The sequence below is a fragment of the Hypomesus transpacificus genome, unplaced genomic scaffold, assembly GCF_021917145.1.
Source record: "Hypomesus transpacificus isolate Combined female unplaced genomic scaffold, fHypTra1 scaffold_30, whole genome shotgun sequence".
Lineage (NCBI taxonomy): Eukaryota > Metazoa > Chordata > Actinopteri > Osmeriformes > Osmeridae > Hypomesus > Hypomesus transpacificus.
In genome coordinates, this window is record NW_025813826.1 from 1,973,183 (window position 1) to 1,986,020 (window position 12,838).

The following is a 12,838-nucleotide window of genomic DNA, read 5'->3' on the forward strand; positions in this document are numbered from 1 at the left end:
CCCTTCAAATAGTTTTTCACAGCCTTTTACATGTATTTGGCTGCATGCCCAGTGGTTGGAGTGGTTCATTTTTTCCTTGTGTATAAAACTGGGCAGCTGTCCAGACAGAGAGAGGGAGAGAGAGGGAGAGAGGGAGAGATAGGGAGAGGGGCCGAGTTTAGTGAAAGAATGAGAGTGTGAGACAAGGAGGGAAGAATACGAACAATAAAAAATAAAGGGAAATAGTAGAAGGAAGAGCGAGAAAGAGGGGGGGAAGGGGAGAAATAAGGAGGGAGAGACAAAGAAAAAGAAGGATACAAAGAGCAAGAGGGAGAGAGAGAGGAAAAGAGAAGATACAGAGAGTAAGAAAGAGTGTGAGGTAGCATGAGAGAGACGACGGGGGTGAAGAGAGTGGGCAAGGTTCCCCAACCTGACTACTGAGATTCCCTCCAAAACAGCATGATTGATATGATTCCCTCTATCACACACACACACACATTCAAATACACACACACACACACACACACACACACACACCATGCCAGCTTCATTCAATACCGTTTCACACACACACACACATATTCACTCATTCACATACACACACACACACACACACACCCTGCCAGCTTCATTCAATACCGTTTCTCTGTGATCTGGGCATCTGACAACTCCAGGCACACACATACATGCACACACACACACACACAGACATTCTTTGCAAACAAGCACCATGAATACTAACAGGCTTTTGTGTCCGCCTCACTTATACGGGTGGAGGCAGAGAAAAGAGAGGGATAAAAAGGAGAGAGAGAGAGAGAGAAAACAAGCTATAGTACTGTTGATCTTGTGGCCACTCTCACAGACTCCTCCAGGACCCCTCCCTCACTGCCCTCCCCCCTCTCCTTCTCTCGTTCTTCCCACCAGTTCTCCAGAGAATAAAGAGCTCCATTCATTCGCCTGAGCAGACTCACAGCAGGGAGGATGGGAGAAAAGAGGAGGATGGGGGTAGGATGAGGGGAGGACCAGGGATGAGAGGAGGAGGAGGGGAGGAGCGGAGCACTGAGGGAGGAAGACAGGAGGACAGGGGAAGGAGAGGAGGAGGATGGGGGAGTTGGAGAGGAGGATGGGGGGATGACAGGAGGAGGAGGAAAAGGCAGGATGAAAAGAGAATGGGGGAGTAGCAAGAGGAGGACGGGGGAGAAGAGGAGGATGGAGGAGGAGAGGAGGGGGAGCAGGAGGGAGAAGGAGCAAGAGTAAAAGGAGGGAGGAGCAGCAGAAGAGGAGGACAGAGGAGGAGAAATGGAGAATAGGGGAAGGAAAAGAAGAGGATGTGGGTCGAGATAATGAGGATGGGGGGAGGAAGAGAGGATGAGAATGGGAGAAGGAGAGGAGGAGGGAGGAGGAGGAGGAAGGAGAGTGTGAGAAAGCCTGCAGAGTGTGCTGCATGATGGTGTGTGTGTCGCTGCATGGTAAGGTGTATGTAACATAGTGGTGTGTGTGTAGAATCTTTTGTAGCTACTGAGTGGAGGTGACACCACCCTTCTCACACAGAGGGCTTAGGGCACTGGGGAGATTAACCCACTGACCTTCAACAGAAGGACTCAACAAAGTAGTGTTTTAACAGACATGATGAACTCCACTATACTCCTCTACAAATCCACTACACTCTTTATTCACTATCACTCACTATATCACAAGACAGCACTCCTGTTTATTCCCAGTAGACATCAATATAGTCTTCTATACTCCACTGAACATCACCATACTCCTCTATACGCCACTAGACAGCGCTATACTTTATACTACACTAGACAGCACAAACTCCCATATATACTCACACTATACATCACTATACTCCTCTATACTCCACTAGACATCCCTATACTCCTCTATACTCCTCTTGACAACACTATACTCCTCTACACTCCACTATGTATGCCCACTGGACAGCACTATACTTTATACACTCACTCTAATCCTCTAAACGTCCTCTAGACAGCACAATACTCCTCTTTACACCACTTGACAGCACATTACTCCTCTATACTTCACTAAACAACAATATGCTCCTCTATCCTCCAAATAAACAGAATTGTACACCTATTTGACAGCACTATACTCCTCTATAGGCCATTAGACAGCACTGTCCTCCCACGAGACAGCACCCCACTCCTCTAAAGGCCATAGAAAGCACTATACGCCCACAAGACCGCACTTTACTCCACTAGACACCACTATACGCCCACTAGACAGCACAGACAACATTACTATATGCCTCTTTACACCACTAGACAGCACTATACTCCCACTAGACAGTACTTTACTCCAGTAACTCCTCTTTACGCCACTAGACAGCACTATACTCCTCTTTAGGCCACTAGACAGCACCGTACTCCCAGTAGATAGACAGCACTTTACTGCACTATACTCAACTAGACAGCACTATACTCCACTATAGGCCACTACACAGCACCGTACTCCCAGTAGACAGCACTTTGCTCCACTATACTCCACTAGACAGCACTATACTCCACTATAGGCCACTACACAGCACCGTACTCCCAGTAGACAGCACTTAACTCCACTATACAGCACTATACTCATCCATACTCCACTAAACAACACAATACTCCTCCATACTCCACTAGTCAACACTGTACTCGACTATACTCCACTAGACACTCCACTAGATACTCTTCAAGCAGACACAGATGACATAATTCTGAACAAAAGTCTATGATTGTTTAAACCGGAGTGTGTTATTACCACATAAAGGCACACATTTATATTCATATGCTATACAAAGCGTACCTTTCTAATCCCTGCTATCACCATTGATGGTGTGTGTGTGTGGCATGTCTCACTTGTGAATAAAGCTGCTTTAGCAGGGTTATTACAGTGATTACATGCTGATTGTTCCTTTCATGCTGCTGGTGTGTAGCCCCTTCCTCACACACACACATTTACACACACAAACATTCATCCAATCAACCACACACACACACACAAAGCTGCTATAATGACCTCCTCAGTGTCACAGAAAGTGGGCAAAGTAAGGCAAAATTTAACCAATCAGACTGCTCGCAAGGCTACCAGCCCCCGCTCATCAACAATAACGCCTTTGTGTGAGGCAGCACTCCACCCTCTATACTCCACTAGACAGAACTATACTACCACACACACTCCACGCTCTCTCTCCCTCGCAACACTCACTCACAGAAACACACTCCACTCTATCCCTCACAACACAATAACAGAAAGACACTCCACCCTCTCTCCCTGTCTTTATAACATCTCTTACTCTCCCTCCCTCACAACACAAGCACACACAAACAGATACACATTCCCCCACACATGCAATTAGAGCAACTTAGGCTACATAGAAACAAATACTGGATAAGGAGTCCAGTGTGGTTGCTGTTTGTGTGTGTGTGTGTGTGTGTGTGTGTGTGTGTAAAACTTGTGTGAGTGTTCCCTCCTCTCCCTCTCTCTCCCACAGCCCCCCCCCCTTTCTCTGTAGGTGAAAGGTCACACCGAGTGGCATTCCACACAGTCTGAGAACTACAGAAACCAGGAGAAGAAAGAGGTAGAGCTGCACACTACCCCAAGGAGAGACAAAAACTTGCCCAAAAAACAGAGATATGGTTGAAAACAGGAGTGGAGAAAAGAAGGAGGAAAGAAGCACCTAGGGATTCCAGCCAGCCACACTCACACAAACATACACACACACTCATACACAGAGACTGTACAATCTGAGGGGATTTGTTCAAGCGGATCATTACAGTAACACAAGGTCTTCCTTAATTTTGTAGTATTTGGTCTGTCTTGACACACACACGCATAAGTCCCCTGTCGGTGCCTCTGACAGGAGCGCCTCAGTCAGACAGCTGATGTTAGATCTTATTTCACTGACAAACACACTTAAGCTTCAAGTGATGCACTGTGAAAGTCAATACTCCTTCTGCTCCTACCCCCCCCTCCCCCACACATACACACACTCACATGCCCATGCACACACATCACTCCACCAACACCACCAAACCATCACTAAACAGAATAAATTATACAGATGAAACCAAAGGGAGAGCATAAAAGGTCCACAGGCACACACTTTTAGTGCTAACGCACACAAACACAACCCAACAAACATACATATTAAAGCCCTGAGGGCAAGAAGAAATGAACCAGACATCAGTTGTCTTTACATTTAGTCATTTAGCAGACGCTCTTATCCATAGCGACTTACATTAAGTACAGGGACATTGCCCCTGAGGCAAGTAGGGTGAAGTGCCTTGCCCAAGGACACAACGTCATTTGGCACGGCGGGGAATCGATCCAGCTACCTTCTGATTACTAGCCCGACTCCCTCACCGCTCAGCCATCTGACTCCCGTCTAAACCCCTACTCCCTCACACATCTAACTGTGAAGGTAGGAATATCTGTGTCTGTCTGTCTGTGATTCGTTATGTCGAGAACTGGGCTCTGTTTGAAGTTGAAATGTGGCTCAGGTTTGCAAAAAATTATATAAACACGTTTGCCACCATGTTGAACCATGGTGGTTCACTCAAATATGGTATTCTTCATCGGGGCAGGATACACTCCAAGACCCAGATCATTATGATTTGCCAGATCATAAAAGTATTTCATTCAAAGAAGCACTGCACTGGTACACAAAAAGAGACGCACACACGATTGTCCAGTACAACTCCAGAGTGCAGCCATCCACCTCCCTCTGCCCTATGGTCACACAGGGTCAGAGTTGACTTTTCCTCTCTTCAGCTAGCAGTGTGTGTGTTTGGGAATGGGAATGTGTGTTGGTGTGTGTTTGTGTGACTGAGCCCTCACCAGGACTGACCTTGCATAGTCATTCATTGTCCGCTGCACACAGCAGAAGCCCAGCTGATTAGGAAGCAGTCCTTCTCTTTGTGTGACATGGTGTCTCTGTGTGTCTTTGTGTGTCAGCCCTGTTCTCTCAGTGAGAGGTAGCACTGCTGGATGAGGTTCAGGATGTGTGTGTGTGAGAGATAGAGAAAAAGAGAGAGAGTGAGAAAAAGAGAGTGCGAGACAGAGATTGTGAGAATGTCTGTATGTTTATGTGTGCGTGTGTTTGCATGTGTGTAAAAAAGAGACACACAGAGACGAGGTGTAAGATGGCTGTTTGTGTGTGTGTGTGAGAGAGAGAGAGAGAGAGAGAGAGAGAGAGAGAGAGAGAGAGAGAGAGAGAGAGAGCAAAAGAGAGAGACAGAGTGAGCATGGATGTGTGTATATGTACGTGTTTGTGGAGGGAGGGGGGGGGGGCAGATAGACAGCTGGTGTTTCAGTGGTGCTAAATCACTCAGAGACCACCCCCTCCATCAAATGCACACACACACACACACCCACACACACACTCAGCCTTGTATCTGCCCATCCCCCTTAAAACACATTCAAACACAGTCCAGAGGCTAAGAAGAGCTTTGAGATTCAGACACACACAGACATATACAGACACATGGATACACACATATACACAGGTACACATACACATAGATATTCAGATACACACACGCTTAAACACATACTGACAAGAAGACACTCACGTAGACACACATACGGACACATGCATACACACACACACACAAAGAAAAACAGACAGGCAGACACACACATACATACACACAGACATATACACACATGAATACACACAATTACTTTTAGGAGCTCATCAAGTCCCACAGGTCACCAACCACCATCCCAACAGGGGATGAATACTCACATCAAAAGAACATGACAAGCACATACACAAACCACACACTGAGCCTGGAGACCACTGAGAAGGTTTGTAAAGACAATACATGCGTCAAACCACTGCCAGAACAGGCAAAATAACACGCTAACACACACACACACATAAATAAACAAACTCATCCCCTAGAAGTGTGGAGAAGCTAGGTCTTATCTTTGTCCACAAATAGAGAACTTCATTAAGGAGCTGTGTGGCACCTTCTGGGGCCTGGACAGATAACCAGAGTAACAATCTCACATATCATAGCTCGATGTGAGTGTGTGTGTGTACGGCATCCTTTCTGCTCTCACCCTCTCCAGAGCCCCCCACCCCTCTCTCTCTCTCCGTTAGAGTCCCCCTTAGTGACCCTCTCTTTTTGTGTCTCCCCTTTTAAGGGGGGGCCCCTTAACCAGGCTCTCCATATGCCTGTCTCCCCCTCCTCCCTCCCATCCTACCTCCCCTGTTACCTCCCTCCCTCCTACTCACACTCTGGCCTCATCTCCACCACCATCTGCCACTACAACGAGAGAGAGAGAGAGAGAGAGAGAGAGAGAGAGAGAGAGAGAGAGAGAGAGAGAGAGAGAGAGAGAGAGAGCAAGAAAGGAAGAGGGACAGAAAGAAAGAGGGAGGTAAAGAGAAATAGAGGGAGAGAGGGAGGGAGAGAGGTAGGGAGAGAGAGCAATATGTAAAGAGAGAGGGATAGAGTGAGCAAGGAAAATGTAGAGAGGGAGATGGAGAGAGAGAGAGGGACAGGGCGAGCAAGAGAGGAAGATGTAGAGAGAGAAAGGGAGAGGGAGAGAGAAAGAGCAGCAGCTCCAGACACAATACAACTGAGAAGCTGTCCATCTGCTCCCTGCCAGAACCCCCCAACTCATACCCCTCCCCCGCCCCGCACACCACCACCACCACCACAAAGACAGCATTTAACCCAAACACCACACACACACACACACTCTCTTTAACCTGTTCCTCTCCAGTGCCCCCGTCTGCATTACACTGATAGGCTTTTGGCCTGGCAGGTGATAGAGGGATAGAAGGAGGGGGATGGAGGGAGAGGGGGAGGGTGGGACACAGAGAATGAGGGGTTTGCAAGGCTGAAACTGATCCAACACATGTGCAGTTGGAGAAACAAACAGGCAGCCAGACTGATAGGCAGACAGACATTAATAAAAATAGACAGACAGGTCGGAAGACAGAATGACAGACAGGCAAGCAGATACACAGACAGGAAGACAGGCAAACAGACAGACAGACCCTTGATCATAACAATGGGCTGTCAGAATATCAGGCAGTAGTATTATATCACCTTAGAAGCTTAGACACACTCATGGTGTAATACAATTCTGCAAACACTTCAGGTCCCCATTGACCTGTCTGACTGTTAGACACACACACAGCATATGGTACATTTGTAACTGTATTATTTCAGTTTCTTATAGAGAGAGAGGTGGGGTGGAGGTGTAGGGTAGGGAAAAGAGAGAGGTTTGTGACCACAAATGGATCGAGCAGAGACCAGCTGTCACATGCTGATGTCAGCCCTATTCTCAGCTCCTGTGTGTGTATGTGTGTGTACGTGTGTGTGTGTTCTCAGCTAGTCATGACTGGTTTCAATTACGTGGCGAACTTTGACCCTATGTTGCCAAGGAAGCAAAGGAGCTGCTGAGAGCTGAAGTGAGTAGGGGGGGGAAGAAAGAGACAGACAGAAAGAGAGAGACAGAGAGATAGAGAAAAGGACAAAGAGAGACAGACAGAAAGAGAGAGACACAGAAAGTGATACCAGCTCGACAGGTCTGGACAGTAAGCCTTTTCCTGGTGATTCCCACTAATCCCAATGCCACAGCACAGTTTTCTTACCCTCTTCCTGGGCGGCCCTCGCTCCTCCTCCTGCCCCAGTCGCCCCCCCCGGCCCCCCCGCGGACCTCTCTCTCCTATCAGGCGAATCTCAGGAGGACAGATGTAGTTCTCCAGACTCTTGGGGGGTTTCTTGGTCCGCTTGGTGGTCTGGATTTTTAACTTCAGACTACCTTCCTGGAAGCTGGCTTCCTTGATGGAAAACTCTTGCTCCTCAAGTCCCTCCCCCGGCTCCTCTAGCCCCTCCCCTTCCCCAGAGGTCACCCAGCGTTCGCCAATGATGTGGTCGATTACATCGTCCCCCTGCACCAAGCCAATTACTTCCTGGTCCTCTTGATTCGGCTCCGCCCTGCCTTCCTCGATCTCCACCTCCTTTGATCGGACTGAGCCAACCAGATCCCTTGGCTCCATTAATGCTCTTGCAAGAACCAATCAGGAAGGGTGAAGCAGTAGCTTGCCAGCCAATAGAAGTGCAGAGAGTCTGTTGGGTTGGTGTAGTAGGCTCAGCTACTGGTGCTGGGCTGGTAGACCCACTGGTACCATCCACAGATAGGCTGGAGAGAGGGAGAAGGAGAAAGTGAGAGAGTCAGGGAGAGAATGAGAACAGGGCGATATTTGAGCAATATAAAATGTGCAGCTTTTTAACATGCAAAGCAGACCACTGCCCGCTAGGGTATTCCCCGGGGGCTTACAAAATTATATTTTAACTAATAGGCCTAGTTGCTAAGTTTGACAAACTTGCATAATTTCCGCAACATCTCTCTAATAATGCCAGGAATCTCTCTGTATGTGTGTGTGTACAAATTAGAATTGGTTTCCCATGATCAGCTCAAGAACTGGGCACTCTGCAAAGTTCATATTCTGCATGTGTTGTCTTTAAAATCCAACGTGCGACTGACATTGTTTGGATAAGCATTTCGACATCAAATCATTTGCCGCTATTTTGGCTTGCTCTCTTCGCATCCCAGCCCCTTTACTTTAGATTGGTCCTCTGGTCTGCAGCAAGTTTCCTCTAAAATCTCGAGAACCGGACACTCTGCAAAGTAAATATTTTAAACTAATGCAATTAACAAAGGCATTCGCAATTAAATTGATCTTAGATTAGTACGGAAAATAGGGAAATCTGATATTCAGGGGCTGGCTAGCTAGCAGAACGACAATATCAAGTGGATACTTTCAGTAGGCTATAAATCAAGTGTCAAACTCAAGGCCCGCCACGGCATTTCAATTAAGTTACGGCAAAGTGACGACATCCCGCCTCTAGAAAGCAGTGTATACATATCAGTGTTTAACGCAAAGTTTAACTGGGTAAAGGCGAGCATGGTTTGAATGACAGCACTTCAATGCAAACGTAACCCATGCGCATTTTCAGCCAAGGTCCTCGGGCATTCAACCCTAGTTGGTATCGCTCTCAAACTTGGTTAGAGTAGGCTACTCAGCCAAGCTAGCATGGTTCTGCTTCCCCTGTCGACAATTTGGAGCCAGAAATGATAAAGACATCACCTTCAACAGACAAGGTTTTACCAATTGGAAAACCGCAAAGTCAGACATCCCAAGTGTCCCGGAAGTTTCGGGAGGCTCCCGCATTTCAATAGCAGCTCCCTGACGCCCGCAAATGCTATACCATCTCCCAAAATTCAGGGATTTTGTATTTAGAGCGAACGAGAGACTAGCCATTTCTGGTAGAGGAAGGTGCATATCGCGCGTCCTGATTTCGTCTCGGGGGGGGGGGGGGGGGGGGGGGGGGGGGGGGGGGGGGGGAGGGGGGCGGTATAGGAGAGAAGCCACCTCCCTGAAATTTGTCTCTGCAGGTTGGGATGTCTGCAATGTTTATTTCACATAAAGTTCAAAAAGCTATTATGCACTCAAATGAAGGGCAAAAATAATAACTATCACGCTGTGCGTGCTTGCATTAAGTGTGGAAGCCCCGATCTAGCATCACACGAAACCCAGAAAAAGTCCTAGGTTTGGGCTAGTCCCCGAATGTTTACAACTCTTGGCTCCGCGCCTGATTAACACTCAGATCGATAAGCAGTCTCAAAAATCAATATCAGGCCTATCAATATAAAAAATAATACGATCCCCTTCCGTAATCATGATACCCCCCCCAAAAAATCACTGAACCCCCAGTCAAAGCAGGCTGCATCCGGCCCTGGATGGAAGGCACTTTCAATAAAGATGGGAAAGCGAATGTTTGTGCTTCAAGGAGAAAAACTGGTATATATTTTGCGATGACGGGCGTTAAGGAGTACAATCTTTGTCGGCATTTTGACACCAAACACAGAGATAAATATGCCAAATTTATCCATTCAAGAAAAACAGCAGATTGTCCAAGAATTAAAAGGCGGACTGCAGCAGAATAGTAGCCTGGCTCTACCCTTCTACGTACTTCCGCTCAATTTGGATTTTGCTTCTGTACCAGGTCTGGGATTTCAGTGCATGAGTCAGTTTTCAGGAAACACATTTTTTGTAGGTCTAATCACCAAACAGAGGGAGAGGCTGAGAACGATGACGTTGATGTCGTGCGCAAGTTTGAGTTGTAGTTCAGTCATGGCGGCGGAGAAAGATGCCAGCGAAGCTTTTCGGTCCGTTGGGGCAACGCTGCCGAATATCCATAAATTAAAGCCGGAGCAAGAACATTCCTTGCTGAGTTTTGTTGGTGGCCATGATGTTGTGGCCCTCCCCCCCACAGGGTTTGGGAAAAGTTTGATTTTCCAGCTAGCTCCGTTAGTGGTGAAGGAGTTGGCTAAGGCGAACGCTAGCGATTGGTTATGGCAGATGCAGAGTGGCTCTGAACAGATCCAATAGTTTTAAACTTCCACGGAGTACCCGCCTTCTAGGAAGTTAACGCTTGTCAATGGAGCGATCCCAGACCCTCTGTACAAATGAAATGTACGAGGGTCTGGTTAGGACCAGGTCTGCAGAACAAGCCCTATGTTCACAAAAGCGGAGGGGTGGCAGTTTTTTTCAATTGCTTACATGCATTGGTCAAAATTTAAAATGTTGTCAAAATCACAATGTCAGTAAAACAGAAGTGCCCATCTAACAAGAAAGTTAACAGAGACTTTTGTGATGTTCCTCAAATTTCTTTCAGAGGTACTGAATGCCACCGTTTTGAGCGATACATTATAGTGTACATTCAAAATGTGTAAATGGGGTATGTTATGAATGTACCTATAACGTCCTATCTCGTGTTTACGTTCAGGCAACTTTTATGACATTACTGAATAACATAATTAGGACATTCAGAGGCCCCCACATTTCAATGTCCTGAATATACTTGGGACGTAACTTTCACCAGCTGACACCACAGGTATGTAACACAAAGATACAGAATAAATTAAGGATATTGAAGCAAATTGCTGCACTTCTGAGTCCTTCTTGTGCTTTAATGCAAAGCAAAAGTTGTTATTCTTGTTCCATCATGAAATGTTGATTCATGTGAAAGATCCTTAGAAGAAAAAAATTGGTATGCATGTTGGTAATACAGACTGTAAGAAGTAAGCTGTGTCTACTACCGCGCACTTGTGCACTTTGAGCACTAACTTTCAGTGCTTAGGGCGCTTCACTCACAAAACCTGCAGAATTCAGTGCACTGAAAGTACCTGGATGGCGCAATGCAAACGGTCCAAAAAAACAGAGTACAACGATGGACACTACTCGCCCTATACAGGCGCCATCTTGGCTACGTAGGGGAAAAGGAGGAGCCCTTTCGGCAGCTTTTTCCACTTGAGTGGAGAAGCGCGTTCATTTTGGCAGGTTTTGCGGGTGTCGCGAGCAGATTTGCGTCCGTCACTTCCACCAAGTGTTTAACGTAAGTGTTCCATTTGAGACAGCACTTATCAGCGACGGAGTGCACTGAATATGTAAGTGCACTGTTTTGCAGTGCACTGTATTGCAGTGTACTTTGTAAAGTGCACGGTAGTAGACACAGCCATAGTTTAGGTGTCAATTGCAATTGCAATTAGTGGTCACTTGCAATTGCAAGGTGTGTGGTTTAGAGAACAAAGTTACACATTTGACAATTTGTATGTGTCGATTGAGGAAAAACTGTAATTCAGTGGAAACACTATTGACAATTACATATGTGGGCAATAAACAAAATAGGCTAATGCAACACTCCTGAGGACTATATCCCTGGTTTACAAACTGAGGTGTTTTTGTAAAAATAGTACTGCACTTGCTAGAGCCACGACATGCCCTGTCTATCTATAATTCAGGGAATCTGTGTGTGTGTGCCTGTGTTTGTCTGTGTGTCACTGAACTAATTGTTTCAATAACAGACTTAATCACTGGCTGCATCACAAGCATGGACACTGAAGTAGTACAACTCCACACACAGCTACCTATTGCTCCACCCTTCCTCCCTCCCTGCTTCCTTCCCTCCCTCCCTATCACAATTTGCAGTGGACAGATCAAGCTGGAGGATGGCAAAGAAACATAAAGAAGCTGATTGGTGTTCTTTGCTTTTCAGAGAGCAAAAAAGGAGGATCTTGCAGAGAGAAAGAGAGAGAGAGAGAGAGGAAGAAGAAGAAGAAGAAGAAGAAGAAGGGAGGGAGGGAGGAAAGGAGGGAGGGAGGAAAGGAATCTAAATTCTTTCTCCAGATGTGGTTTACGAGCTGGTCTGGAAAAAAAACTGCGTCTGAACTGTTTTACACACACGCAAGGGCACAAACATATGTGCACACACATAGACACTGCTATCGAGGACTGAAAGCCATAAAGCCAGGCTACTATTTCCGCTTTCTATAGAAAAGTGTCATTGGTACAACCTTGCACTAACACAGATACACAACATGGACCTATAGAGCCATCTCGATAGATTAAAAAAATCTGTATAAATACAACACACATATATCCACACAAATTGTACATACACACAACAGTGTACTCCAGCTTCCAGATCTATCACCCTGAAATGTCATCTGGGTGGGTCTGACAAGCAGGAGCTTAGAGCTAGGTGAGGATAAACCAGGGACAGGACTACAACAATACTAAAACCAGACTGGACCAAGACTGGAACAAGACTATGCACACCCTAGAACAGGACTGGACCAAGACTAGAACAAGACTGGATCAAGACTAGAACAGGACTACATCAAGACTAGAACAATACTGGATCAAGACCAGAACAGGACTACACCACTATAACAAGACTACACCAAGACTTCAACAAGACTGCACCACTAAAACAGAGCTACACCACCACTAGAATAAGACTAGAACACAACTGGACCAAGACAG

The 12,838-nt window shown here is 46.5% G+C and overlaps 1 protein-coding gene across 2 annotated transcripts in view; it reads right to left on the reverse strand.

Annotated features, from left to right (window-relative positions):
- The window catches only part of setbp1 (SET binding protein 1), a 32,807-nt gene that overhangs the window by 15,824 nt on the left and 4,145 nt on the right, over nt 1-12,838 (reverse strand). For both annotated transcript variants that reach the window (XM_047015349.1, XM_047015350.1), the window contains exon 2: nt 7,598-8,148. In XM_047015349.1, the coding sequence (XP_046871305.1) occupies nt 7,598-8,005 (408 nt within the window). In that variant the 5' untranslated portion in view covers nt 8,006-8,148. The remainder of the gene's footprint in view (nt 1-7,597; nt 8,149-12,838) is intronic.